The 27561-nt window shown below is 54.7% G+C and overlaps 11 protein-coding genes across 11 annotated transcripts; 3 read left to right on the top strand and 8 right to left on the bottom strand.

The window, feature by feature from the left end:
- Window positions 1-511: 511 nt before the first annotated feature.
- BU26DRAFT_519693 (uncharacterized protein) lies at window positions 512-1469 on the bottom strand. The gene has a single exon (XM_033829122.1). It carries the CDS (start codon window positions 1377-1379, stop codon window positions 537-539), a length of 843 nt encoding a protein of 280 aa, XP_033682902.1. The 5' UTR covers window positions 1380-1469; the 3' UTR covers window positions 512-536.
- A 1044-nt stretch (window positions 1470-2513) lies between these two features.
- On the bottom strand, window positions 2514-3485 carry BU26DRAFT_505678 (uncharacterized protein; the record flags this gene model as incomplete). Its single annotated transcript, XM_033826863.1, has 1 exon — window positions 2514-3485. The coding sequence occupies one exon, from the start codon at window positions 3483-3485 to the stop codon at window positions 2514-2516; it is 972 nt and encodes a 323-aa protein (XP_033682901.1).
- A 570-nt stretch (window positions 3486-4055) lies between these two features.
- BU26DRAFT_595646 (uncharacterized protein) lies at window positions 4056-8812 on the top strand. Its single transcript, XM_033834947.1, has one exon. The coding sequence runs from the start codon at window positions 4404-4406 to the stop codon at window positions 8730-8732; it is 4329 nt and encodes a 1442-aa protein (XP_033682900.1). The 5' UTR covers window positions 4056-4403; the 3' UTR covers window positions 8733-8812.
- Window positions 8813-9318: 506 nt separating this feature from the next.
- On the bottom strand, window positions 9319-11062 carry BU26DRAFT_565322 (uncharacterized protein; the record flags this gene model as incomplete). The annotated part of the gene is made up of 5 exons (XM_033833389.1): window positions 9319-9472; window positions 9530-9835; window positions 9892-10245; window positions 10326-10748; window positions 10800-11062. The coding sequence occupies 5 exons, from the start codon at window positions 11060-11062 to the stop codon at window positions 9319-9321; spliced, it is 1500 nt and encodes a 499-aa protein (XP_033682899.1).
- Window positions 11063-11726: 664 nt separating this feature from the next.
- BU26DRAFT_322642 (magnesium-dependent phosphatase-1) lies at window positions 11727-12773 on the bottom strand. The gene is made up of 2 exons (XM_033822081.1): window positions 12292-12773; window positions 11727-12245 (listed from the first exon to the last, which is right to left on the bottom strand). The coding sequence occupies exons 1-2, from the start codon at window positions 12553-12555 to the stop codon at window positions 11889-11891; spliced, it is 621 nt and encodes a 206-aa protein (XP_033682898.1). The 5' UTR covers window positions 12556-12773; the 3' UTR covers window positions 11727-11888.
- Window positions 12774-14217: 1444 nt separating this feature from the next.
- BU26DRAFT_322655 (glycoside hydrolase family 31 protein) lies at window positions 14218-17297 on the top strand. Its single transcript, XM_033822082.1, has 2 exons — window positions 14218-14571; window positions 14661-17297. The coding sequence occupies exons 1-2, from the start codon at window positions 14298-14300 to the stop codon at window positions 17162-17164; spliced, it is 2778 nt and encodes a 925-aa protein (XP_033682897.1). The 5' UTR covers window positions 14218-14297; the 3' UTR covers window positions 17165-17297.
- Window positions 17298-17932: 635 nt separating this feature from the next.
- BU26DRAFT_322659 (adenine nucleotide alpha hydrolases-like protein) lies at window positions 17933-19511 on the bottom strand. Its single transcript, XM_033822083.1, has 2 exons — window positions 18956-19511; window positions 17933-18899 (listed from the first exon to the last, which is right to left on the bottom strand). The coding sequence occupies exons 1-2, from the start codon at window positions 19494-19496 to the stop codon at window positions 18112-18114; spliced, it is 1329 nt and encodes a 442-aa protein (XP_033682896.1). The 5' UTR covers window positions 19497-19511; the 3' UTR covers window positions 17933-18111.
- A 137-nt stretch (window positions 19512-19648) lies between these two features.
- BU26DRAFT_519688 (uncharacterized protein) lies at window positions 19649-21279 on the top strand. The gene is made up of 3 exons (XM_033829121.1): window positions 19649-19998; window positions 20051-20180; window positions 20249-21279. Exons 2-3 carry the CDS (start codon window positions 20085-20087, stop codon window positions 21101-21103), a joined length of 951 nt encoding a protein of 316 aa, XP_033682895.1. The 5' UTR covers window positions 19649-19998; window positions 20051-20084; the 3' UTR covers window positions 21104-21279.
- BU26DRAFT_540797 (Isochorismatase hydrolase) lies at window positions 21163-22452 on the bottom strand (the record flags this gene model as incomplete). Its single annotated transcript, XM_033831569.1, has 8 exons — window positions 21163-21212; window positions 21261-21292; window positions 21343-21395; window positions 21442-21471; window positions 21521-21627; window positions 21677-21829; window positions 21904-22319; window positions 22412-22452. 8 exons carry the CDS (start codon window positions 22450-22452, stop codon window positions 21163-21165), a joined length of 882 nt encoding a protein of 293 aa, XP_033682894.1.
- Window positions 22453-24061: 1609 nt separating this feature from the next.
- BU26DRAFT_519687 (uncharacterized protein) lies at window positions 24062-25709 on the bottom strand. The gene has a single exon (XM_033829120.1). It carries the CDS (start codon window positions 25521-25523, stop codon window positions 24132-24134), a length of 1392 nt encoding a protein of 463 aa, XP_033682893.1. The 5' UTR covers window positions 25524-25709; the 3' UTR covers window positions 24062-24131.
- A 538-nt stretch (window positions 25710-26247) lies between these two features.
- BU26DRAFT_565314 (uncharacterized protein) lies at window positions 26248-26631 on the bottom strand (the record flags this gene model as incomplete). The annotated part of the gene is made up of 3 exons (XM_033833388.1): window positions 26248-26381; window positions 26454-26510; window positions 26568-26631. The coding sequence occupies 3 exons, from the start codon at window positions 26629-26631 to the stop codon at window positions 26248-26250; spliced, it is 255 nt and encodes an 84-aa protein (XP_033682892.1).
- Between the last annotated feature and the right edge of the window lie 930 nt (window positions 26632-27561).

The raw sequence follows: 27561 nt of genomic DNA, 5'->3' as shown, positions 1-27561 counted from the left end.
TACGAGGAGCGCAGCGGCAGCGGCGGCGAGATCATCGCACGGGCGATCAGCGTGTTTTATTTGAGCCTCTCCACCCCAGTTCCACGGAACCACAAGGCTATAGTCGTGTGATATAAGCCGGGGCGACGTTTACCCGTACAAAAGGCCCCAGAGCGCGCGACTGTCAGATGAATGACGAATTGTGTGAAGTTGGACGCGGTTGAGACGAGATCAGCACAGCCTGAGGTGTGCATTTTAGTGCATTTTAGCAGCGACCCAAGCACCTAAGCGTGGCTTTTAATTGGCTGGACGCCGATTAAAATAGAAGGTCGTACATATGCGTTCGATTCGGAGTTGGGGGCCTTTTTGTCGGCCCACTCCTGCGCGGAACACTCGAAAGTCGGCATCGAAAGGTCTCTGAGGAGCAATACTGTACATTTCATGCATATATAGATGCGGGATGCCACGCGGGCATCGTGACTTTGACTCCAAACTCCAGATACCCACTCCAGGAGTCCAAGCCCTGGAGCCCCCGCACGAAAACCATCTCTTCAACCTCACCAATACTTCTCGGTCACCAACTTCAGGTTCTCCGCCGAGAACTCCCTCACGCCGCGATCCTCAACCCTCGTCCTCGTCCGGAGCGCAACTTCCTCTTGCCCTGTCTTCAAATTCGTCCCTGTGTGCTCATACTGCTCCCTCTTCATCAGGCTCCCCTCGACCGCCCACTTCGGCACCGCTTCCTCAAATTTCACACCTTTGTCTTCTTCCATCATCCGCAGCACCTCTTTCGTTGTCTTCTTATGCAGTTGCTTATCCGAATACAGCGTCCTCGCGAACGCGTTGACGGAATTCCTCACGGCATCGCCGCGGCATCTCCAGAGCAGGCAATTCAGCGCTTCCTCGACCGACGGGACGGCGAAAAAGCGCGCATCGAAGTGCGCAGTGCCTAATTTATCGTATGCGGAGACCTTGACCTTGGGTTCCGGGTTCGCAGCCAGGAATGCGGCGAGATGCGCGTTGAACCTCACCGAGCAGTAACTTGCCGCCAAGCTACTCAGCTTCTGCACCCTCTCGTTGAAGGTCTGGACGCCGGCCGGGAAGACCAGCGTTATCTCATCGGACTGCGTATATGCCACTGTTGCTTGAGGGAAGTATTTGAGGAGATCGGAGCATGTTGATACCATTGCATCGTGGATGCGCTGGTCGAACGGGCGGCAGAAATGCGCTGTAAAGCGCGAGAAGGTGTGGCCATCTAGGCGGAGTATGACCGGAGAGGAGAGAGGAAGAGTGAAGTCGAAAGTAGCTTCGTATTGCTTCATGCGGTCGGCCAGGGAAAGCGATCCTTTTTGATCGTCCGCGGACCCGGCACGTGGGTGTGGCGGCGCAGCATCCGACATTGTGGGCGACGGTGGGATGGCTTCCGGTCGGTAATGTCTCAGTAGGTATTGCTCACCGGGTGGATATTCAAGCCTTGACGCTGTGTTCAAATATCTAGGTAAGGGCGAAGCTCTTATGCATTGCAATTCGAGGTTGACTCATCCAGGTCACGTGAAATCATCCCAGCTCAGCCTCACCCAATCCGGCACTACATTGGAGAGACCTCTTGTCCCTTGCTTTACGGCCGGTATTTGCTCGACCGTGCCTCCCAAGCCTAGCCAGAGCCAGCAATCTCGCATATACCGCCACCGCCACCGTATTCATCAGCCCGAGGTTCCTCTGTTCCACTCCCTTCTTCCTCCCCCTGTGTAGGTACGTAGTTCGCGGTAAGCATGTCCTAACTTTGAACTGCGGAAAGCTTCTCCTAAAGGCCCCTAGTAGGTAAAGACCGAAGACATGACACGCATGGACGCGGACACTAATATCGTGTCCAACGCTCTTTTGCTCGTCTGCAAGTATCCTGTCCCGCTTCGCACGGGTGATATCTGTGAGACGGCCCGATAGAGAGATATTCTCGATGTTGCGACTGCGACAGATGCTCTATGCCAGCCGACTGCAAGCCTCTGACACGATGAAACCATTGGATAACCCAAGGTGTCACAGAAGCTCGGTTCCCGTGGACTCTGGGACGGTAAATCGACATTCTTGATGCATGGAGTTCCAACCAAAGCGCTAATGTAATATGAGAGAAAGCATCCGGAATCTCTCAGATGATATCTGGCCATCGTCCAGTCTCCGATGATGCCGACCAGCCGGTAGTAAACAAGAGTGAAGAAACGCGGTTGAATACGGTTCGACGTATTGAACGGAGCCCGGCGCCTCGCCCGAGTTGAATTGTGGCGCGCCATGTTGGTCACTGATTATGCATAGTAAAGCAGGACCCCGAGAAGAATCCATGATTGCAGGATGGGCCGAGCAATGTGAAATTCTAGAATGGATTTGGAAACCTCAAAGCGGTGATAAATACTGACGACGAGCAATGGTCTAAGCTCCATATCCGAGCAGCTTTCTCCTAGGGCCTCCCTTCAAACAAACAAGGGGGTTGCACCCCAAAGTAACCGCCGGCGTATCTAGATCGAGCATTCGCCTAAGCACTACGACTCAGGCCTATTGGAAGCATCGCTAGGCTCTTGGCGCGTACGCTTTCTACCTCTCTTCCGCCGTTTCCGAGATGACCGTTCTCCATCATTACCCGACATGGAAACACCATCAAGCCCCAGACCCACACCTTCCGCGGGTGCAGACGAACTTTGTAACGGCGAGTGCTTGCTCTTTAGGCTCAAGCCTTCAAAAGGGAAGCCCCGTGCAAGATTCGGCGATATCTTTACGAACGGGCTGGAGGTGTTAATTGTGGCATGCGAAAACTGCGTGGGACTTTCGGAGGCGTTGGCGAACATGGGGGTGCGGGACGCTCCGAACGGCATTGGTGGCGTCTTGATAGGAGCTTTTCGCGGGGAGTCAGGAGCTGGAGAGCTCATAGTGATACTTGCGCCCTGTTCAATTGCGCTGGCGAGGAAGTCATCGATAATGCTCCGTCTTTCATGCTCAGCCCCATTGGTGGAGGTAGAACTCTCAGCCGGAGAACCTGGAAACACCTGCGCAGCGCTTTTAGGGCTCATAAATGACTGTGCCCGCGCAGAGCGATAAGTCCCGGCATTGCTGACGTCGTAGCCGGCGCCGAACCCCTCCCGTGGAGACCATCTGATCACCGGCCTATAGCCATACATCTCATCATACATCGCCCTCGCAGCGTCTTCCATCAAAGCCCGGTAGGCTACAGCATAGTCGTACGCCCCGTAGTATTTCTGCCGCTGTTCCTCGTTGTTTAGAAGCGCATATACTTCCTCCACCGTCTTCTCCATATCGTGAGGTGTTCTCGCGTGATGGCCCCGCAGTGCATTGTATGCATCCCAGATGCGCTCGTGCATGACCTGCCGCTCTCTCATCAAGAGAGTTTCGTAACGCCGTTTGAAGTAGGCGTACGTCCCGAAAGTGAGGAGGAGAGTAAAGACGCATGGCAGCCAGATGAGGTTGGCAAGGCCAGAAACAATATCTTGGGCGCTCATGTTGAGGATAGATACTAGAAGTTAGACGGACTGGATGTAGAGAAAAATGTTTGAGGAGAAGGTCAGAATCTAGTGCTTTCAAGACCTAGCCAGAACAAGGGCGGCGTTGGACCTTTCAACTGCAGGATCGCGTTTTGTCCTGGGCAGAGCTGAAACAATGGACAATGAAACAAAACCAGGCATTCAGGCCTGCATCGTCTTTGTTCGCCGGAATTGCATTGAAGAGGAAGGAAAACGGAGGCGTGGAATGGGATAGGTCCAGCAGCGCAATACAAACGATACTAGCTCCCACTAAGCTAGAACGATAGAGTCAGTGGTATCTTAGCCAGGCTGCGTAGACTTAGAGCCATTGCCTGTATATGCTTCTGATCGGTCCGCCTGTCGATCACCCCTCGCTTATACCTGACTCTTATGTATATGTAGTCTTCTAGACCTTCTCATACCCTCGCAAACGCGAACCAGGTGCTTCTTTACGAAGGCGCTGCTGAACTTAGCACCCTGGTGTCGAGAGATTGGTGGCACTCCCACCATCATCAACTTCGAAAGCGTTCAAGTTTGGGGATGTACCAAGCGATCGTACGGCGCCCAAGTCGTCTCTAGGGGCTTTCGGTACGAGAGTTTGCATGTAGCTGCTTGCTGCCAGCTATATACTTTCGCAACGGGAAATTAGAACCACCTTCCGAGCTATTGAGAGTATGAGGCGGAGTCACGAAGGGTGAGCCCCTGACCGTTACGTCATCCGCTCCCCCTTCCATAGCGGAAGAGACAGTGAATTGACGACTTAGAACGTCACACCCGCGCAATTCATTCCCGAGCCCTACCTCATCTCCGAAATCGGGAGCATAAGTCTAGCCACAGCCCTAACAACGAACATTGTGCGCGGGCAACGTCACGTTACGGGAGCATTCACCGCGCTACATGCCAAGCTCCAATCAGCTCCGTGCGCCCGCCTGCCCCACTCCAATACAATGCTCGAGCCTAGCCTCACCTTTGTCCTTACCTGCTCCCGCTAACGCGACTCGCTGCGACCTAAGTCAACCCCGACCGCAACGGCGATTTCAGCAGATTCAAGCCAAACCACACATGCACATCCTGCATTCTTCTATCCTCAGCACCACGGCGTCTGCTCCACGAATTTCTGCGCAGAAGATGTCTCACCTTCGCGCTGGCCCCGCTCAGCAATCCATGAGCGACCAAGCTGTCAAGGAGCTCGCGATGTCGTGGCTGAAGTCAAACATTGACGGGCATGCTGGGTTCGCGACCTCCTTTTCCGGGCCTGTGACCTTCACCATCCGCGACTCGTCCGGCAACACTCCCACGCTCAAGTTCACCCTCTCAATCCACCCGCCGCCGCCGACTATCGACGATTCCTCGTCTTCTACTCCTCCCCGCACGCAATTCGCCTGTGGTAGCAATGGACTCGTCCAGGTGTACGACCCGCTCACGAACTCGCTCCTATTCTTCAACGATGGCCCTTTCTCTTGCGGAGACCAGAACTCCCTAGACCCCTGGCTCGAGACCTTCTCGGTGAAGTCGGAGTGGGATGACGACGCGAACCCACGAGCATATGAACGCCTAGATTGGCAGGACCGGCCGGTGGAATCAGACAAGGCGGACCTCAAGGCCATGCTGGAGAAGACAGCTTGGCGGCCTCCTGAGTTCTATAGCAAGCCCAACGACCTCAGCTACTGGGCTAAGCTGCGGAAGAAGGATGGCTCGAACTGGCTGATGGAGGAGCTGACCTGGGGCCGCTATGAATCAAAGGGCCTGACCGATCGCGTCAACATCCTCCGGCGAAAGGCTGCCAAGCAGGGCGTGTTTCGTCGGGAGTACGAGTTGGATACTGAGCGGGAGTGGGGAGTGAACGATGAAGCTCGGCCATGGCTCTCCGACTCCGAGGAGAAGCAATTGAACGACGAGAGCTGTGATTACCCGCAGGTGAACAAGGATGCGGCGCAATCAGTAGTGCTACAGGAATTGCGCGATGATGCGAGCCGTGCGAAGCTTGTGGGCTACAATCCGGTGCCCGCTTGGCTCGACATGATTGACGATGAGCAGCTCGATGATGTGAGCCTGTTCATGGATGACAACGACGGCAAGGCTGCAGCAGCAGCTGTTATGGAGTATCAGGATGAGACGGGGAATAGCTGGGAGCCCGGACAGCACAACCGCGAGCCTATAGAAGCCATAGGAAAATGGGTCCGCCCTCAGGTCATCGGGCAGGACCAATATCTCGGCGAGAAGGAAACATACACCTCAGCTAGGTTGGTTGCTGATGGCGGCGACGTGCTCACGAACCGAGAGTTCCATGAGGAACTTGCCTGCGAAGAGCAGGTTACAACCGATGAATCCAACTGCGATTCTCAATCAGGTGTCACCGACCTCTCCGAAAACGTCGCCGTGTACGTCAAATCGCTCGTCAGTGCCCAGTTCCAAGACGCCGAAGAGCTCGTCTCCCACCCGCGACCAGGCGAGTGCGAAAATCGCCAGGACGATATTTGCGCTGCCCCTTCCAACACTTCCGAGGTTGACTACAACACAGAGCATCTCGACTATCAATGGCAGCGCAACGAGCTCAAGAAGTACGGTGGTGCTCAATGCGAGGCGCTCGTCGAGCTCCCATCAAACCATGCTCTCTTCGGCCGACTGCCCGACGGCAGCATCCGCGTCTTCAAGGCGTTCAACACCGCCTTTCAGATGAAAAACGGCAAGCTTGCCTTCGATCCGCAAGAGGGAAGACTCCTCTATGCCTTCAAGAAGTCATTCATTGACAAGGCGAAGGACACGACCGGCGCCAAGTTGTTGACCGTGGAGCAGGCCAACGCCCTGAATTCCGGCTGCTTCGAGGAATATCGAGATAGCTCTCCAATATGGATGGAGGATCGCGATACTGAAGATGTTCCGCTTGAGTATGCGGACTTTGTCGTGAAACTGGATCGATCTACAAAGAATCCAGTCATGGTCGTTGAGCGCAAGGCCATCCGCGCAGACTTGCCGGAAGATCCCCATGCCTTCTCCGCGGGTATCCAAGGCCGGGAAGCCGCGCTTACGCTTGAACTCTACCAGGCGGACGATGAAGGCGGCAAACGCAAATCTACGCCTTCCGTTCATGCGCTTGAAGGCGCTCGATTCGAGAATGGTCGCGGACTGTCCCAGTATCGCGGAAAAGGCCTAGGTCTAGATGTCAACGAAACACTACCGCATCAGTCTGGCAGTTACGGCGAAGCTTATATCCAGTTTGCGATTAAGAGCTTAGCGGTGCTTCAAGGCAATCCGGAATGGCACGCGCAGGCCGAACAGATAATGCTGAGACAAGCGCCATCCGAGATCTGCGGACCCTCTGCATATGCCGAAGACGAAGCAGAAGACGTGCTGTGGATCTGGAACAAGCTATCCCCGCGAACTGATGGAACACCATGGACCCTGAGAAAACTGGCCGAGTTAAACGTCTTCCTCCACAAGAACAATATTGGCCATAACCCCTGGCTCGCGACGTTCAAGCTCTCGTTCATGGACGGCTGCAAAGATCCCAACGAGTTCATACAGGTCTATCGCCAGATGACGAGCGAGGGAGATTTCTTTAGGGGCTCTGAGACGGATCCCCGTACTGAGAAGCTTGTGCGTGCGGCGTATTTCCTTGCCCGCCGGGTTTGGAGGAGCGAGAGGTACTTCTGCGAGGAGCAACCAGATTGTAGCTCCTTCATTCCACCTCCAGTAGATCCCGAGGTCACTGAACCCAACGACGCCTTCTTCCTCCTGCGCGAGCAACATCCCGATAGACTTAATCCGGCCGCGCGTGTGCATTGGTGGCGCCACTCTGTAAAGCAGGACGAGCTTCTGCCACACAATCTGTTTGGATATTGCCCAGATGGAGTCTTTGCGCACAACGAGCTTCGGGGCTATCAAGATAGTCGCGAGCCTGGGCCTATACCTATTGAAGTGCCTGAATGGGCTCGTCCCCAATGCGCATCGGACTGTGTCGGCTCGGCTCCCGGTTTTGTCATTTCAACTTCCGGCACACCTCTTGTAAACAAGCTCCAAGTCTGCGCTACTCATTTCACTGAGACGGAGCATTGCTGGATCCTCCTCGGCCATTGCGACAACGCTGATGAGCGGGTCCAAGAGGCTATTGACATGCAAGTATATGATCCGACTCGCGGTTTGACTACTGCGCAGCGCATCCTGCATGACTGGGAGATGAAGAAGCAATCGAAGAATGGGGTGTCCTCGTTGGATCTCGACCTGTCGTCCGTGGCGCAGGCTAGCAACCAGAATCCGGCGGATAGCGACATGGTGTTTGCAACAGCCTATCGGCCCGGACCTGCTTGCCCACCTGGTCTTTACGCTTCCCCCCATGAGCGTTACGAGAACCGGAAGGCACTGGATCAAGTCTCCGCTCCCAAGCCCACGCAGCTCACGCAGCCCACGCAGCCCGATGCTCTCCAACTCCAGCGTAGTGGCTTTGCCTTGCCTGCTCTGTCCGCACCTCCAGAGCAAACACTTATTTGTGAGGAGGTCATGTCGCTGACTAACCAAGCGGAGGCTTGGATGCCGCGACAGCCAGTTGCCGTCTCCCCGCATGAGTACGACGAAGGTCAGGGTAGCGCGATCTATTGTGAACATGATCACCCAGATGATGACAGCACAAGCTCCGGGACCACTATGACTGAGGTGTCAATACCGGAGAAACCAGTCACCATCTTCCCGCGTGAGTATGATGAGGGCCTGGTCCAGGATGAACATGCCCACCCAGCTGGCAGCACAAGCTCCGGCCCCACTCTAGAACAGCAGCAAGCCGCTATGCTAAAAGTACTACTGCGCGTTCCAGGCTGGGAATCCACACCCCTCACGCCCGAGCAGAAATCCGGGCTCCTAAAGGACCTCCTAGGCATCGGCCAGCCCCAGCGCTCTTCCCCTCATGATTCCGCCTACGCATCCGGTCATCGTTCACCGATCGGTCCATTCCAGACTGTTCCCGGATATCCACAGCGAAACGTCTATGCCGCTATATACGGTGGAAATGGCGCGGTCTATGGCGGTTACCGGAGCCACGAATCGGTGCAGACGGCCATGCTGCTAGAGATTCTGTCGAAGCGCGCCGCGACCCATGATTCCGGGTACGGGTCTGGTCATGGCACTGCGGCTGGCCCGAACTATGGCCCGTACAACCCCCAAAATGTGCCGCCGTGGCGCAGGGGCTCATCGGGTACGGATAAGTTTGGAGCGGATATAGAGTCCGCGGAGTAGTATTCGCCGAAGGGGCTCGGTGGCTGATAGATGGCGTTCATAGGTGTGCATAGGCGGGGATCGTCGTTCTTGTTTTGTGAGAATGCCTGCTTGGTGATGAGGGCTTTGGTGAGGAGCGGAGAGAGTTGGGGTCAAACGAAAGGGTGCTAGCTTATTTTGTCACTAGCGGCTCACGAAAATAAACCCCAGACTCATATGATGCGCTTTTTGTCAAGATTGAAGTAGAAGTAATCATCATGTCAATCTCCTCTAGGCTTCATATGGTCCCTTTAGTATAACCGCACATGCTCACTCGGTGACCTCTATTCCTTAGCGGGTCACGGTTGGCGACGGCATTTGTAAATAGACACCGCGCATAGTCGCTTCAAGAGGAAGTGAGGGAGCTGATAAGCATTCATTGCTGATTATACCTCCATCTAGCAAATTATCTGAAGACATCTAGTCGAAACCTGTTCTGCCGCCAAACTTTCTCTGCAGAGCTGTTCGTCATGGAAAAGACATCGTTCCGGTGTTCAGACCGACACTGGTACTCTTAGTTGCGGATATCGAGACCGTTTCGCGAAGTTTTGCTGTCTGACAAGGTTGCTTATATGCTAGCAGCCTTGGAGTCAACGCTGAACTCGGTCTCAGGCCCATAGTTCGTCCCGTCGTACTGGCAAGAGAAGCACTTGGCCCGCTTCGGAAGGTTCCCATGCCCAGGCCCGTGCAATGAGAACGGGCCACTTTGACAGCTAGCATTTCTATAAGCAACGTCAGCGCATTCGGATGGGCCTAGGACAGTGAATAAGTTGACTTACGTCCAGAAGTTGCAGGAGCATCCCGGTGAGATCCTTGCACTCTGGATCTGAGGGAGAACAGTTTGCTTTCCTTTAGTCTCTAGAGAGAACCATTTCCCGGCCTCCTTCTTTTCGGTCCAGGCAAGACCACAGCTACCCGCAAGAGTGCCATTGACGCCGGTATCAGATCTCTTGGCTACGGCGATTGAGATGTTGTTGGACATCGCATAGATGCTGCAACGGAAGCAGTGGATGGGCTGCTCGAAATCGCCTTGGAATGTACGGACCTGTTTCGAATAGCCTTTGTTTTTGTTGCAATCTTGGTTGCTGTCACAGCTTTCAGTCGACAGTCATTGCTAAAACTTCAATCTCCAATCGCTTACCTATAAAAGATACACTCGCAGCCACCGCTCACGATGGCACTGTTCAGGGCGGCGCGTCCGATTGCCTTGGCCCCACCTGGAGCGTGGAGCGACGTTTGGTCGCCTCGACGCCCTTTACCATTGTAACCCCAACCGCAGTATCTGATGTCGAAAGGGTCGTCTGGGCCATCGCGCTTGCTCAACGCGGTGGTAGATATTATGCTCCTCGCAATACCGGCCTCTTCGACGTTGATAGAATTAGCTTCTGCACCCGGAGGTTGGTAGCACGTAAAGCAACTAATCCCGGTAGGAAAGTCGCCCTGGAACACGCCTGCGTCGAGCCAGTATCCCACGAGTCTCCTGCAATCGGGATCACTACACGGAAGCTAATCAGTGCCTGTGCAGTTGATATCTTGACGGCTTATGGAGACGGCTTATGGAGACGGCTTACTCACCTAAGGAAAAGAACCTTGTAGCCTCGGCTAACAATCGCACTATTCAGCGTTTTGCCCCCACGAAGTTGTACACTCGAGTCGGTGATCGGGATCGCTTCGCCGCGGAGACCTTTTTCGGTGTAGCCCCAGCCGCAGTATACAGTACTATCTTCGCGCTTCGCGGAGCCACTGGGGGAGACGGCCTTGTTCGCTTCGACGGCGTTAATGGGATTAGTTCCCGCCGTGCGAGGTTCTTCGTGCTGAATCAAGCTCACGGCGGACGCTTCGACAGAGCTCGCGGTAGCTTCGACCGTGGTATTGTCGACCGTGGCATTGGCAGCATGTCCAGTAAATAGGCACTGGAAGCAGTGGACCGGAGCCGCGAAGTCTCCCATGAACATGCCAGATACGAAGTAGTAACCCAATGGATCACAATCTTTCTGGCTATCGTGCAACTTGTTAGCTCAGTATGACGACAGGTTTGGAGCCTCTTACCCAATCCATTCGCAAGTGCAGCCCCAAGTCACGATGGCGCTGTTCAGCGCAGGATATCGGTTAGACCGTACCCCGTTAGCGAGGAGCGCAACTGGCTGGCCTTGCTGGCCTTTGCCGGTGTAGCCCCATCCGCAATAGATGCTGTCGTCTTTCGCGCGATCCTGGGTGTCGGTGGCAGAGACCACCTCACTAGGGACCGCCCGGGCACTGGCTAGAGGGAGGAGAAGCAGGAGGGCGCCGACAACGGCAGCGATTGAACGCATGGTGTATCCCTTGCGGTCTGGTAGGCAGTGGAGTGAGGTATGTGGCGAGACGAGTGTCAAGTCGACGCTCGAGAGCTTTGAGAGGGGGAAACCAGGTCTGGAAAGAGGCGAAAATAGCTCGGTGATTGCGGGGTGAGAGAAAAGATTTTCTGATTTAAGGAGGAGGCGAGTGCGCGGGCGGAAGGCGCACGTTCGGTGCAGGCAACCCCAACAAACGGCGGCAGAGATAAGACAAAAGCGGAAAAGCGGTCAAGCAGAGGAAGGAGCGCCAGGTGAATATGCACCAGCGCCAATGTCACACTGATATGCAAAACTTCCCCCGCCATTCTCGTCCGCCGGCTCGTTGCTATGCGACGGCCTTCTCGTGGTGTTCTAAGAAGGGTATAAGACGGTGGCGTAGTCCAAACGTCGTCGGGGCCAAAAAAAGAAGGCAGAAAAGTCAGACCTATGATTCGAGCAGCAAACTAATAGCAGAACTGAAAAGGAGGAAGGGATCCTATTGACTCAATAGTCTTCTTCACAGGGTAAAAACCCCACACATACCAGATTATTGACAGGTTGGGCAAGCGACCCGTCTATACTAATTGGAAGAACGGAATCATTTCAGTTACCTTCCTGGATGATGTTCGCACATTGTTCCATACACGTCGCATGGTGCGGTCCGGCATTGAGAGGTATTGGAAGAGATGGGCCGGTGGCCTAGTATGTGCGCTTCGACGATGCCTTTGGTAACCGAACCCGCTCTTTTTATCTAACCTCATCATGATCTAGCCCATGAAACGCTAAGAGCCGTCACATCAAAGAGGACGTCGTAGCGCCGGACCTCTCAATTCGGAACCTTCCTGTTTCTCTTCCTCCAACTCCTCACGCCGGCGTCCACCTCTTCTCTCGTCACTCCGTCTCTTACCAACCACATTACCACGCCTAGCACTTCGACATTCTTATTTCGGCTCTCGTCGTCAAAGAACAGCATCTCGGCATACTCGATGCCGGTATCCCGCTGTATGCGCTCGAAATGCGTCGTCTTACTACCCGGGTATATCTGGAGGTGATCGAAGTAGTCGATCGCGCGTTGAGAAGAGGACGACGCGTGAGGGACCTTGAGGAGCTTGAGCATCTCGCGGCCGAGATCGGGTGCGTGTGTGCGGGAAGCGGCGCCAATTTGGATGCCTTTCTGCCTCAGCTGAACTAGGTCAGCATGCGTGCGAGATCAGGGAGAAACTCCATACCGCGTCAAGCACGCCTCCAACGTCGGAGTAGAAGCCGTAGCCCTCGCCATACCGGTCCTTGACCTTCCGCCCGCCTTCGTGCGCCTTGATGGGCGGTGTGACGTGTGTATCCACCCAGAACGGCCATAGCGTGTAGTCCAAGTCAAATACGACTACCTTTGGTAGCGGGAGGCCATCCGTGAACGTGGCAGGCCATGCTGTCTTCTCGGGGAGCGCTGTCGTAGTGGTAGTGGGGTCGCTGGAGTTGGCGCCGCGGCGGGGCATAGCGGAAATCGGGGGCAGAATCGCCGTATATGGGAGCAGGAGAATCGCTGAGAGCAGGACCAGGAGAGCACAGAGCAATGCCTTCGCCAGGACGTATTGTGGATGAGGTTGAAGAAAGTCGAGGTTTAGTTTACGTTCGTTTTGTGGCGCTGTGGCGGCCTGTGGCGTCGGTATCTTTTCCTTCCCACGTCATCGTGGTCAACGGCCTTGCATCCCGGCAGATTGTCTACCTTTTCATCCCATATACCACTGAACGGCCGCGATCACACCTTGACACTGACCAGAGCTAGCCCCAAAATCTCTGTCCTCGATTCCGCGGACGCGACGAGGTTAGGAGCTTACGCATCTTCCAATACAAGACCTCCCTGCAGCTGCGGGTGACTTTGCCTATCCCTTCGAGCCCCGAAATTATCAGCGGAGGCGAGAGTCCGATCAAATGCGGTATCGCACGAGCATGTACCACATAATCGCGAAGAGCTTCCTGCCGTATTCCTGGTCCGAACCCGCGTTCCCTCGGTGTGATGTGGGAGACGCGCACACGACCAGTGCTACCAAGCGCGTGCTCGTGCAGCCTTGTCCGCGCTTGAGAGATCCGAGTCTGCAAGAGGCCGAGGGCCCTTAAGATTACAGATCTCCCCGCAGCCAGTCAAGACACAGACTCGTAGGGATGGCCAGGGGTGGATGGCGCTAGGCCTCGGTAGGGCATGCTTGGACACGGGAACGGCGCAGCCAGCCCGCAGATTCACACGCCTCTCCTGCTGATCCACATTCAACATCACGGTCCCTTCACGATGCCGCCAAAAGGGGGCCCGCCCGCGACGCCAGATGGCTGCGTTTCGCGCGATTCTGCGCCTCCTTGCGGGGCCCCGCCGTTGGGCGTCATGCACGCCCTGTTCCTCTACTCGCCGGCTTGTTTGCTCTCAGCCATCACCGCGTAGTCCCTCCAGCGATATCCGTCCACGATAGCAGTTTGTACAGTCTCGCGGAGCTAGAACGCGAGCTTTTGGCGCTATCGACAATATCGCAATAGCCAGATACGCCCTGACTGCCACCGCGAGCATGCATCCAAAATGGGCGAAGGGCATCCGCAGAAGTACCGCCCCTGAAGGCACAGGGTAAGGATACCTCCAGGCCTGCTTATTGCTTCCGCGTGTCCAAATGGAAGGTATCATCAGGCACATCCATACCCTCTCGGCAGCAGCAGCTCCCTGGCGCTACGTCCCCGGTTCCTGTTGTCCATCAAACACGCTTTCCTGGAATATGTCGCCCGGCAAATCTACTTGTGTCGTCGCAATGCCGTTCACTACCATACCCCTGGACACCGCGTACGCGCCGGGAAAAGAGTCGACGGTCGCCCGGCGCGCTGCAATTATCGATATCTGCGCTCCATCTGCGCCTAACGCAGGTACGTATGAAATCTGGCTGGGCGAAGTTCTACCCCTGCTAATTTCGCTCGATAGTAACCACCTGGGCAGCGCCGCGCTCCTCGGCGATCTGGGGCAAGCCAACGCTTCGGGCGAATGACCGTGCTGCCGCACCCTTTCACCATCATGCGGGCAGGCGAGCGTTAGCTTCACCGTAGCATCACTGCCTGTGCACCAAATGAGCTTGTGGAGCTTCCTGGGCGTTCACTTTCCCCAGTTCTCCAATCCTCGCCCAGCTAGCTATTTAAGCAGCTCCCTCCCTCACCTCCCTCACCTTTTGGACAGACAATCGGTTCCACTCAACAACCAACCGGCAACATGTTCGCGCGGAACGTCCTTCTCGCAATCGTCGCCTGCGCTGGGCTGACCTCTGCGTTACCCGCACCCGCACCTGATAACACGCCGCCGCCAGACCCAGCGACCACTCCCGCGTTTACCACCAGCTCGGCCGGTGACAAGTGCTCTGGGTATGCTGCTTCCAATGTCGTCAAGACAGGCTCCTCTCTCACGGCCGACCTTACGCTTGTCGGTTCCTGCAACGCATATAGCGACGACATCAAGGACCTCAAGTTGTTGGTTGAGTACCAAACAAGTAAGTCTCGGCTATCAAACTCGAAACAACGTGACCTCGTTTATTTTGCGCGCTTTATTTACTCGAAATCTATACTAACTCACATATAGATGAGCGGCTCCACGTTAACATATACGATGCCGGGCTCAATGTGTATCAGGTACAGAAAGAAGTTTTGCCGCGACCCAAGAGCGATGATGCCACGTCTGATGACGCGGCCCTCGAATTCGACCTCGTCGAGAAGCCGTTCTCTTTCACTGTGAAACGCAAAGAGAATGGTGAGGTGCTGTTCGACACGTCCGGCGCGTCATTGGTCTTCGAGACACAGTACATCCGTCTTCGCACGAACTTGCCTGAGGACCCGTTTCTGTACGGCCTCGGTGAGCACTCTGATCCCTTCCGGTTGCCGACGTACAATTATGTTCGTGTGATGGAGAATTCGGAATCGCCGTTTATACCGCATAATTCCAACTTGTACGGCAGCCACCCCGTGTACTTTGAGCATCGCGGTGACAAAGGCACGCACGGCGTCTTCCTGCTCAATTCGGATCCCATGAACATCATTATCAATCGGACGGAATCTGGGCAACAGTATCTGGAGTACAACACCATTGGCGGTGTCCTTGACTTCTACTTCCTCGCCGGCAGTCGCCCTGCGGACGTCTCGAAGCAATATGCAGATGTCGTTGGCTACTCGACTATGTACCCATACTGGGTTCTGGGCTTCCACCAGTGCAAGTATGGTTACTGGGATGTTAACATGGTTGCGGAAGTCGTGGGCAACTACTCCACTGCGGGCATTCCCTTAGAAGTCATGTGGACCGACATCGACCACATGGACCTGCGTCAGGACTTCACAGTCGATCCGGAGCGCTTCCCTATGCATAAGATGCAGGAGCTTGTCACCACGCTACACCAGCGGGGCCAGCGCTATGTCCTAATCCTCGATCCTGGTATTCATGCCGTGGGCAACTACTCAACCTATACTCGGGGCCATGACATGGACGTGTTCCTCAAGCATGCGGACGGCACCGACTACCTCGGTGTGCAGTGGGCTGGAGCGGTAGCCTGGCCGGATTGGTTCGCACCGAACACAGCCAAGTGGTGGACGGATGAGGTTACGCGCTTCTTCGATCCCGAGACCGGCATTGACCTTGACGGCATCTGGGTCGATATGAATGAAGCCTCCAACTTCTGCGCAGATGAGACCTGCAAACCTAGGGAGAGTGCAGTCGAGCAGAACGATCCACCGCAGCCCGCGCATTCGCCGCGTCCCAACACGGGCCGTCCGATCCCTGGCTTCCCGGCCGACTTCCAGCCGGGTGGAACAGCTGTCGCGCGATCACTTAAGAGTAGGGATGTATCACTCAAGACCAAGGATGTGTCTTTGGTTCCCCGTCAAGCTGCCAACGGCTCGATGAAGGGCATACCAAATCGCGAGTGGTTCCATCCAAAGTACCAGATCCGCAACCACCGAGGTAATATCTCGGACTTCACGCTCTTGTTCAACACCAGCAACTACGATGGAACCAAACAATACGACACGCACAATCTCTACGGCCACATGATGGCGACCACCACAAACGACGCAATGCTCTCCCGGCGCCCCGGCCTCCGTCCCATGACGCTCACACGCTCCACCTTCGCAGGCTCGGGCAGCAAAGTAACCCACTGGTTCGGTGATAACCAATCCGCATGGGAGGACTACCGCATCTCGATCCGTCAAATGCTCGCCTTCGTCGCCATGCACCAGATGCCCATGGTCGGCTCCGATGTCTGTGGCTTCAACGGCAATGCGGAGCAGTACATGTGTGCACGCTGGGCGCTCCTAGGTGCCTTTCAGCCCTTCTATCGCAACCACGCTGAAATTAGCTCCACGCCTCAGGAATTCTACCAGTGGCCGCTTGTCACGGAGGCGGCGAAGAAAGCTATCGACACGCGCTACAAGCTCATAGACTACATCTACACGGGGCTGTACTATCAGACCACCACCGGCACGCCTATGATAAACCCTCTGTTCTATCTCTACCCGGAGGATGAAAACACCTTCGCGATCCAGGAACAGTGGTTCTACGGCGACGCGCTGCTCATCAGCCCCGTCACCACCGACTACTCGGAGACCGTCACCTTCTACCTCCCCGATGACGTCTTCTACGACTACTGGACGCACGAGCGCGTGCAAGGCGAGGGCGCAAACGTCACTGTCTCGGACGTCAGCTGGACCGATATCCCCGTGCACATCCGCGGCGGCACTATCATCCCGCACCGCATGAACTCTGCCAACACGACCGCCGAGCTACGCAAAGAGGACTTCTACATCGTCGTTGCGCCGGGCGAAGACGGCAAGGCGAAGGGTCGCTTGTACCTCGATGAGGGCGAGAAGATTGACCAGCCAAACACGAGCGAGATCGAGTTCAGCTTCGACGGCAGCAAGTTCTCTTGCTCGGGCTCGTTTGCGTACTCGGGCCAGAACGGCGAGAGCATCACCGTCTCCAAAGTCGTTGTGCTGGGCCAGGATCACGCTCGCGCAGCGGGCAAGTGGGATAGCTCTAAGAACACTATCGAGGTTGAGGGCCCGTGGCAGCTGACGGGCGAGTGGAGCTTTAATCTCTAGGCGGGATAGATGGGAGCATGCAGAGGTTCAAGAGGGTTTTGCATACACACGGTGTTTTGGGTACTTCACACGGGCTAGGCACTTGCATATGGACTGGGCGGAACACTGGGATGGGTGGCGTTTCACCGGTTGCATTTGCATAGCATTATTTTTCCCTTTGTTCATCAGCATTACCCTCTTCTTCACTATCTAGTGTCTAGTGTATTATTGAACGGTTTGGCACCTCGGGTGCCAGAATCATAGAAAAAGTACACCCTCTCGCGGTGTCATGATTTCCGTGCCAACATACAGATAGATCGGAATGTGACGCGGCACTGCCTAACTATTATAAGCTCCTTCGTGTGAATCAACCCACCCGAACCATGTCCCCTACCTCGTCTCACGGCTTCAACTAAGTAGTTGGCACAGAGGGTCGTTGCACCAACGTCGTGCACATTAGCAGCGGTCCTTGCGCAAGGCAGGACAAGCATGCGCAAGGCCATGCGGCGCACGCCTACTGTACCCGTGTAGCCAAGGCCTCGAGATTGTGCTGTGTTGATCAACCGCCCCCTTGCCATGTGTATCCGCGCGTGATTCGCACAGCGCGACATGACCGGTTGAAGTCAGGCGGACTTAACCAAGCACGAGGGTTGATAGGGAATATAAGACACATGGGCGCAAGGAACGCGAACGGGTTTTGAAAGATGGAGGGTAGGGTGGGTTTTGGATTCGGGAGGGTCCGCTGGGATGTTGGGGTGGATCGGATTTGTTCAAGGGTAGCGAGCAGGTGTCATGTGGTTCCGTGTGGCGCACGCGCTCGGATGAGCTTGGGCGGGCGGCTTGGACGGATGTGGTGTTGACGTTTGTTTTCTAGCCAGATCGTACCGCGTGTGTCCTAGATTCGATGTGTCGCGTGCTTTGCGGGGTGGTTGTGTTGTGTGTCCTTTCGTGTGCGCAAGGAAGCGCCTTCAACCACCTTCAACGTGCAGCTTGTTCAACCCGTTGGTAACACTATTTAGCTCCTTCTCCGTCTCTTGTCCGTCCTCGTAACCCACTTCGATCTTATTCTTAGGGCGGTTCTTATTTAGTCCTTCGAGTAGCACGCATGCTTTGCAAATGTCTTGGCTCGACAGGTACCCGCACCTCTTGCATTGACCCATGACCTGTTTTGTCGTCTTGCGTTGTGTAGAGGACGGCCCCTTATTCTTCTTTCCTTTCTTGCCGGCTGGGAGGGGTACAGAGCTGTCGTGCGTGTCGTTGATGTGCCTCGACGTGATTTCTACTTCTAGCCCGTTCTCGGCAGCTGCTTCATTCTGCGCGAGGTGTTGTTCCATGTTCGCCATGTCGCCGCCTGCTGTCCTTCCGTTCGCGCTCCCGCATCCTCCCTCCTCTTCCTCGCCTGCAGGAACGGCATTGCCGCATGCGCCTCCGCAGCCCTCGTCGCTGCCCGGTACAAGCTTCGCCATATCTTCTCCGCTGCGGACAACGTCGAGAATCGCGCTCGGTCGGATGCGTTCGAGGTTCTTGATGAGGGCTCGCGCGCTGCCGCGGAAGGCTTCGGGCGAGTATATGCATTCTGTGCTGAAGTAGTCTAGGTTCTTGTGGTGGGCGTAGAGGACGATCTCCTTCTCGTAGGCATACTTGAGGGGCTTGCTGCGCTTAATGTTGGTGTGCGAGTTCGGATCCAAGGACGCGGATGGAGTGGACGTTACGATGGAGGTTGTTCGCGAGAGACGAGGAAGGTCGGCGCGCAGCACTGGAAGGCATATTAGCCGTATGCTTCAACGACGAGAAGATGGTATGATAGCTTACAGTTCATAAGCACCGTCTCCGCGACATCGTCGGCGTTATGCCCAGTAACGACATGCTTGACTCCCAATCTCGCTGCTCCGCGATCGAGCGCCTGCCGCCTGAATACGCCACAGTATGTGCAATTCCCTTTCTTGCCTACTTGCTCGACAACCTGATCCATTGTCCATCCATACAGCTCGTCGTATCCAAGAATTGTCAGCGGCATATTGTACTGCTGCGCATTGCGCTTAACAGTCTCGAGGGAGTCATCGCGGTATCCCTTGATTCCTTCGTCGATCGACAACAGAATGAGTTCAACACCGTAGTCATACCGCTCATTCAGTGTCTTGAGAACTGACGCTAAGACAGTACTATCTTTCCCGCCCGATGCGCCAATTGCGATCTTCTCGCCACGGTAGAAGAGTTTGTTCGCGGTGATAGTGTGGTGGATCTCGGCTTCGAACACGTCGATGAAGCAGCCTTTACACAGCTTCGAATGGTCTTTCGGGCGGAGGATAAGAGCGCGATTTGTCTTGCATGACGCGCAGGGGTTCGGTGGCATCTTGGGCAGTGAGATCTGGTAGGATGCAGATGTACAAAGTATGGCGGGGAAATTTTGATGGCTGGTAACACCGAGTCAGGTGTGGCGGTGCACACGAGTCATGTCAACAAGTTGTGGCTCTCCGGACCCTGAGATCCGCGACTTCCTCATTGCTTCATATTTCACGTTCATTATCCCTTTCATCTGCCCCTATCTCGCTCGAGACAAGTTGCAGTGTTGCATACATAGTTGCAAGCAATAGCCCATTACAGCTGCTCATTTTTCAGTGCCCGCTTCGTCAGGTCACTGCCCCACTGATGCTGGAATCAAACTGCAACCTCAGCTGGAATCAAATTGCAAGCTAAGCTGGAAGGACTAATAATGGATTGTGTCTCAGCAGTGCTTACTGACCCAGCTGACCGCTGCTTCGCGCGGGAGGCTAAAAAAACCCGAACCCCCTCTCGTCCGCTAACTGAACCAACAGTCCACCGCACTGCATCCGGCGCTCGGAGTTCCAGGAGCGGTTCGTTATTAGACCTTTCGTGCCTCTTTCCTAATCTTACTTAAGTCCCCAGTCAATCACACATTTGATATCTCATCGGGCGCGTCATGGTTGCGGACAATGAGAAATTCATCATCCGCCCAACCAAGAATGTCGAGGAGGCATCAGCGGTTTGGTGGCCCTTAATGAAAGAGCTGGCATGGGTAAGTTAATATGGCCGTATTAATCGCCTCAGAACTCTTACGCTAGGTTGATGCTAATTGTCAGGCAGAATCGAGATGCGGACGACGCTATCACCCACTTCCACGCCGCCCGGGACGGAAAAGACTGGTTGCTGCTCATCGATCAGGAAACAAACAAGGCCGAAGGATGCATCGTCGCGTTCAACTACCCCAATAACACCGGCTGGGTAGGGTTCTTCATTCTGAATGCGCCGATAAGAGGCAACGGATTTGGGGGTGCGCTCATGAAAGAGGCGCAGGCATCATTCAACGCTAGCAACACCGCAGTAGTCGGACTGGATGGCGTACGAGAACAGGTCAACACCTACGGGCGTCGGGGTTTCCATGACTGCGCCAAAGTACATCTTCTAACGAGGCCTTCACTGAAAGAGAAGCCCCTCCCAGCAACCCAGTCACAGAACGTCGGCATTAAGGGTGAACTCCGGGATATCAAATCCGTCAATCCGAAATTGCTTACAAAATTCGACCTGGATTTTACCGGCCTTGAGCGACCCGCCTACTATAACGCGCTTCTCGCCCGCGAGGACGTTTTTGGGTACGCCCTCTTCTCCACCTCAAACCCCCAGGAACTGCGTGGCTGTATCCTCGTCCGGCGCTGTGAACATGGACACCGCTTCGGACCACTCTACGCCGAGACGTACTCAGAGGCCCTTAGGCTCCTATATGTCGCTATGAACCGCCTCAGTGAGTCTAGCGGAAGCATGGTCGCGGAGATCTTTGGGCCGAATCCGCAGGGCCGGAAGGTGTTCGAAGAACTTGGCTGGGCCTGGGCGGGAGTGGACTATCATCGGATGTGGCTGAACGGAGTAGTGCCGAAGGAGCAGGCTGAAGGTGGAAAGGGAACGAGGAGCATGTTTGCTATTTTTGATGCTTGTGCTGGCTGAGACAACGGCTACGTAGTCTCTTCACTTTTCCTCCTTCCGTCGCTTAACTCTTTTCTCTATCATGCAATAGCTGACAGAATCAAGGATGAATTCGACAAGAACCCGTCGCCTGGATAGCATCAGCATTTAGAGATATTGAGGCCACGAGCATTCTTACCATTCGCGTTGTATCTCACCATTTGTGTAGCGCTAGCGATCCGTTAGTGCGCATTAATGCTACCCGTCACGCCTTTACCTACTATTCAGGACTCGTCGTTGCTGCGATGTCATCCACGTAGACGACGTCATATCCCTATCCAGGTCAACCTCGCTCTTGTCGCACAGAGCGCGATGCTCACCTTATAATATGCGTCAAGGAACGTTCCCCACTGCCAGCGACGTGAGCTGTTGCACTCGCTATGAAACCGCATTACTCACCACACATTGATCCGCATTAACGCCCCCAAAGAACAGCGTCGTCATCTGATTCTCCTGCAGCCACATTCCGAGCGGCGTCTGCGCACCCCAAAGCCCACTCAGGCGATCTATTCCTTGGTCAGCCCGTCCACTCGCCAATCTCAACACCGCGCATACTCTTGTGGAAATATAAATCCGTCCCATTCGCCACACCCTCAACCTGCGCATCATACAGCGGCCCATACGGTCTCGCGTTCCACGCACCGCGCATCAACTTCAGTCCCACTGCCGTCCCATCACTCAACGTGCCCATATCGCTGCCAAACGTCGCTGTTTTCTCGTCAGCCCCTTTCCTACCCTTCACTTCCTCGATTAATTACTCAGTGGACTATCCGTCCCCCCACTAAACCCCGCCAAAAAGCTCGCTGGCATCGTCTCCAAATCCCACCCGTCCAGTCCCCAATTCACCCACAGCACCTTCATCCCCTTCTTCCTAAACCCATCGATCATCTTCAGCGTAGGGTCCACAGCCGTCCTTCCCGCCGTTGCCTTGGGGCTCAGCTCCGGGTGCAGGAAGAAATTCTGCATGTCGATTATGATGAGGGCGCTGCGCGAGGGCTCGATGATGGCGCTCTTCCGCGAGCCGGTCATGGGAATCGTGAGGGGAGTGGTGGTTGGGTAGATGAGTGAGCGAGTCAGGTCGAAGGTTTTGTTTCCAAGGGGAACCCAGTGGTTGTAGACATTCCCGAGGAGAGTGAGGTTGGTGTTGGGAAGCGAGATGTTGCCCGAGGCGGTGATGAGAGTGGAGGATGTGAGGGAGCTGATGGCCGCGATGCAGAGCGACAGTGGGCTTGAGAGCTTCATCTTGGATGATAGCGAGCGGACACAAGTTCGGTTCTACGAAAGAAGCACGTTGAAATAGGCTCAAGGGACAAACAGCGAGGTAAGCTCATGTCTTTCTATCCAGCTCAAGCTTCGATCCTCCACTTATCTCGTCGTGACCTTCCCCCATTACCAATTCTCCCACCAGCCCTCCCATTCGTGGGTACTTTACATCGGAGCGCTCTCTTCCTAGAACCATTCGATGTTCGCTTGTAGGTAAGCCGCGGGGACGTTGAGTTCCTGGGGATCTGCGCAAGTATTTCCCGGATAGGAAGGTGCTTATGCGCTTCTTCCGCGATAACGCAGCACCCACGGTTCGGAGCATAAGGCAAAAACGGAGAACGACACGGGCATTTTATGGTTACCGCCCGGCAATTATAGTTCGGAGCGGAGCACCGCGCGTTTACGTGGGCGGGAGTTCTATCCATGCAATGGACGTCAAGCCTTCGAAAGAAGGGAAGCAGTCCAAATATCCAACTATCAAAGCAAACACATAATACTTAAATCTCTAACCCTTTCCAAGTACCGGGAGCTCTCTTTAAAGCCATGGCAGTCCTCGTATGCAAATCCAGTGTTCTTCAAACATTCCCACATCCAATTCCGATCCCCGTTCCGAAGCATTCCGACGCCGCTCATCTCAACCCACCCCAACCGTCGTCTCCAGGGTATTTAAACCCAATCTTTCCTCCACCGCCAACGCATTCTTCGTCTATTTTCTGCGCACCAAAATGCAACAAGCTCAACACCCATGGTCGACTTCTAAAACAAAACCGTTCAGTGGTTTACAATTCCAGTGGCCTAAAATGCAAAGCCTGAGAGTGATATGAAGCGGACACGAAAAAAGTCCATACGACAAGAATATGGAGAAAGCCGGATTATCTGGCGTTTAGGCGTGATGCGCTGGGCTCTCTCTGGGGAGAAGGAGGGTGAACGTGAAGGCCAATAATTTCCTGAAGTACTTCAGCACGGTCTTTACACTAGGCACCGATTACCATGCCGTCATCAGAATTGTTCCTAAGAATGAAAACCACAGGCAGTTCAAGTTATGCGCACTTCATCCTCTCTCCACAGCAAACCCAGTCGCCGCTCTCCCATGCCCGGGAAGAAATTCTGTCTCGCGAAACACCATGCCACTAGTTTTCTTGTACCAAACCCCCCGTTCATCCTAAACATGCCCTTTTGCTAGTAACCAAAACCATGCTCACATGCTGCCGCCGATAAACTAGTTCTCTGTTTCTCGGACTTCTGTCTCAACCCTCACCCTTCTGCCCGACGCCAAAGAGCGACGATGCGCAATTCGATGTCTAGCGTGTTCTAGAAACAGTCTTCTCTCCGCCATGGTTCCTGTCTCGCTCTCGCTCTCGCGCTGAGACGGCAATTTGGTTCAAAAAGAACAGGAGAGGACGTCACGTTCGGAGAACGCGCTTCATTGCCCTCATGAATCTCTTGCGGCTGGAACTAAAAAGCGGTTCTTCGTGGTACATGGAGAGCCTCTGGTCGGAGAGAAAAAGCTTCAACTGCGCTAAGCATTGATGAGGGCTCGTTTGCGGCGGCGATCATATGCCTGGGAGTCTTCGGCTCATGGGTTACCGATACCTGGCTTTCGAACTTCGACTGCATCTAGATGACTATCATCACTAATGAATAGCGATGCTGCTCCAGATCTGTGGAGCGCCCATGGGATTGAACAGAGATTTCTTACTATCCAGGGATGTAATACAGATCGGTTAATCAACAGCGATGCGACAAGTCACTTGCCGAGGCGTTCCAATTTATCCGCCTGCCCACCGCCCCCGTCTCCTTCCGTTACATCTTCCTTTCCAACAATGGTAGACGCAGTATCCATCCAGATCTCATCGTTGGCATCGGACATCGCACTCACAGGTCTCGCCTGCGGAGTAGAAGTCCCACTCCTCAAGCTCACCATATCCCAATCTTCAGTCTCGGACTCGGCCTCGGCCTCAAACTCCGGATCCCCTTCAAGAGTTCCTTCACAGGTGTCTGCAGACCATGCGTTTTCGGTCAACTCTTTCTCAAACTGCGCGATGCTCCGCGGGTTACTTAACTCACGCTCAGCACGTCGTGCGCGCTCTTCGGCTTCGGCTTTGGTTCGTTCTTCGCGCAGCTTTGCTTTAGCCTTCAGCTCCTCGTCGGCTTCGGCGAGGAGTCGTTGGAACTGGGCGTCTTCGTTTGGTACCGACCATTTCTTGGCAGCTTTGATCTTGCAAAGAGGGTAGAGAAGGGCCCTTCTATTCCGTGGTCCTTCAAAAGCCCACATGTCTCCCTCCACTTCGACGGTGCGCAAAGTGTCGTTCAGTTTGGCAACCTGGGCACATGTGATTGCCCAATGGAAGAGTGGTTTTGAGATATCCCCGAACAAGTAGGAATCAGACAATGAGTCCGGGATAGACAGCTTGATGTGCCGAATGAGAGGCAGCGCTGAGGGAGATAGCGAATCCAGAAACACTGGGAATATACCTTCCAAATCCGAAGGAGCAAACTTAACGGAGCCATAGAGAATCGGCAGAGCCTCCTCGTAGATGAATCGGTTCACAAGAAGCAAGTTCAAGTTGATCGGACAGTTTCGAGGCGGCCGCAATGATGTCCTGATGCGTGGGTCCGGAGCGCGTGTAAGCTTGTAGCAGGGGCTGGACGGTTGTCGGCGGATGCGCACTACAAGATCAGGCACCGAGGGATCCGACAAGACGTACTTCCAGATCTCCAAACGCAGCTCTTTCGGTAGGGATAGCAAGTGACATGTATTCCACTTGCCCACTCCGCTTGAGGTGGCGTCGGGCTCGAAGTACCAGCGCGAAGCGTCGAAGAAAGGCGGCGGTGGTGGTATGATCAATGCTTTCTTCGCGGCTTCCTCCCTTGACGTGAAGTATCGGCAGCCGGCGATGGAGGGGTGCGGAGGCCACTTGGATTTCATTTTCAAATCTGCTGTGTATGGCCAGTCCCAGTCTGATTCATCGTATTCCTCGTAGTCTTCATAACCCTCGTAGTCTTCGTGCTCTTCGCTGATATTGAGCTGGGCTTCTGGCTCGGGCTGCATACCGTGGATGTGGGGATAAGCACCCGCAGACATGCTATGGAAGCCTTGGTGAGCGGTAACTGCCGAGTGCGAATTGAAAGGAGCCATGGTCGTGGTGTTCGTAGGTCTCGAGACCCGATGACGCCCCTCAGCCTCAGCCTCAGCCTTGTGTGTGCCGTCGGTTGAAGCAAGCTGTGGATGGCAAGAGGATGAAAGACGTGCAGCAAAGAATGCCACCACCTATTCGAAGTCTAGTTTGAGATGAATAGACATGCAGTGCTCAAAAGAGAGGTGCCGCGAGTGATGAAGCTGTCAAAAGTGCTGCCTGAATGATCACGCTGCTGCCCCGCATAAACGCTAACCCGATACGGGAAAGAGCTGCTTGTACCTCGCCTTCTCCATCGCTCAGCTTCTCCTTGATCATCAAGCATCAAGGACCGAAATCCGCTTTCTCATCATCTCTTGCGACTTTTCGCAAATGTAGACCTCCCAGACAGCGTACAGCATTGGCAGCAAGCTTAAAAATTTCCATGCCGCGATGCACCTGATGGCCGCGGTTCTCGTGTCTCACTGTGAGGCCGCCGTCCACGTAATATGGATCAAGAACACGTACTCGAGTGCTCCCCACCTGTATAGGCTCAAGCTGGCCAATATCACAGAACAGTAAAATCGTAAGCCGAGCGATGAAACCGGTCACATTAATTCATGATCCCGTAATGACAGATACTCGTACACGGCCAACCAAACAAAAATTAGCAGCCTGGTATTAAAGCCAACCGACACCATTCCTGATAGCCTTGTAGAGACACGGGAAAGCTGAGGCCTAATCACTCTATTCCTCAATCTTCTCCACTTCCTCCGCGTTACTCCCACGCCTGAACAAGTTCTTCAGACTGGCGATACTGCCTCTCCGTTCCCCGTTCGAGTTCATGCTCCAGGTACTGCTTCGCCTGGGCTTGGTTGCTACTGTCGCATCTGTCAGGCCTGCCTGTCCTATGCTACGACACAAGCCAGCGATGATGATGTGGACTAACGTACCTTCTTCAGCCATGGAGGCAAGCTTCTTCGTTGCTTCTTCGACGGCGGATGGACGGCCTGGGTAGATGTAAGCATCAACCAACCAGATAGTCAAGGCTCCTGGGTAGAACATACGTAGATTGCCCGCGCCACCACGACCGTACGAAGTATAGCGCTCGAAGCTCGTCTCTTCCGCCATCCTGCTATAGCTACGCCGGGGCAGTCTGTCCTGGCTGGTCTGCGTATGGGCCGTGTCGGCTAGTATTCGATATAGTAACAGCAACGTCAAGTATTGGTCGAAACCTTCCAAGAGACTTTCCCAAAGCGGTAACCCTCGATGAAAAGCGGGAGGTGAGTTTTACGTACACAGAATCGCTCTGCCGGGCCATCGCCCCCAGCGCCCTATATATACCGTTGCTCCCCCTCCTCCGCCTAAAACTGCACGCCTCACACCTCCCGATCTGCCCTACGCACTTACCCCAGAAAAAGCCGCACCGCACCCACCAGCTAGCCATTCACAACGCCCGCCCCAAGCCGATCCCCAGACGCATCACCCCACTCTTCTACCCAGCAAATAGCTTCCCAAAGCCATATCTTCAGCCCTGCCAAGTCCACCAACGAGCACAAGCTTTCCTATCCGTCGATCGGGTGCTTGGCGGGGTAAGGGCGTTATAAGCCAGTCAGGGCGTGGAGCCTTATCTATGCTTTCTGTGCGCTGAGCAGAAGAGGGTCTGGATGGTTTGGTCTCGTGAGGCGTTCCGAAGAACCCGCGGGATGATGAGGTGTGAGTGGGTGCGGTTTGGGGAATGTCGATGCGGGGTGACGTATGCGGCATGGGGCATCGTCGGGTATTGGGGTTAAGAGCTATTGGGTGGGAGATCGGTAGAAAACCGCTTGGGAAAAGGGGTTTTACTATAACTGCTGTGTAAGGGCATTGTGCGAGGAAGGAAGACAGGAGGATGTTTATTTTTCTTCTTCTTCAGGCTTGCGCAGCCCTAAGACACTTTTCGAAGCCTGTTACATCTTGTGTATGTGAAAACGAAAGCACAAGACTCTACGGCATTCTACAAGCACTGCGACGATCGCATTTCTTAGCCAAGAGTAAGACGCCGACACGTGTGCAGTCTAG

Source organism: Trematosphaeria pertusa, assembly GCF_010094035.1.
Source record: "Trematosphaeria pertusa strain CBS 122368 unplaced genomic scaffold BU26scaffold_8, whole genome shotgun sequence".
Lineage (NCBI taxonomy): Eukaryota > Fungi > Ascomycota > Dothideomycetes > Pleosporales > Trematosphaeriaceae > Trematosphaeria > Trematosphaeria pertusa.
This window is presented reverse-complemented; position numbering and strand designations above follow the sequence as displayed.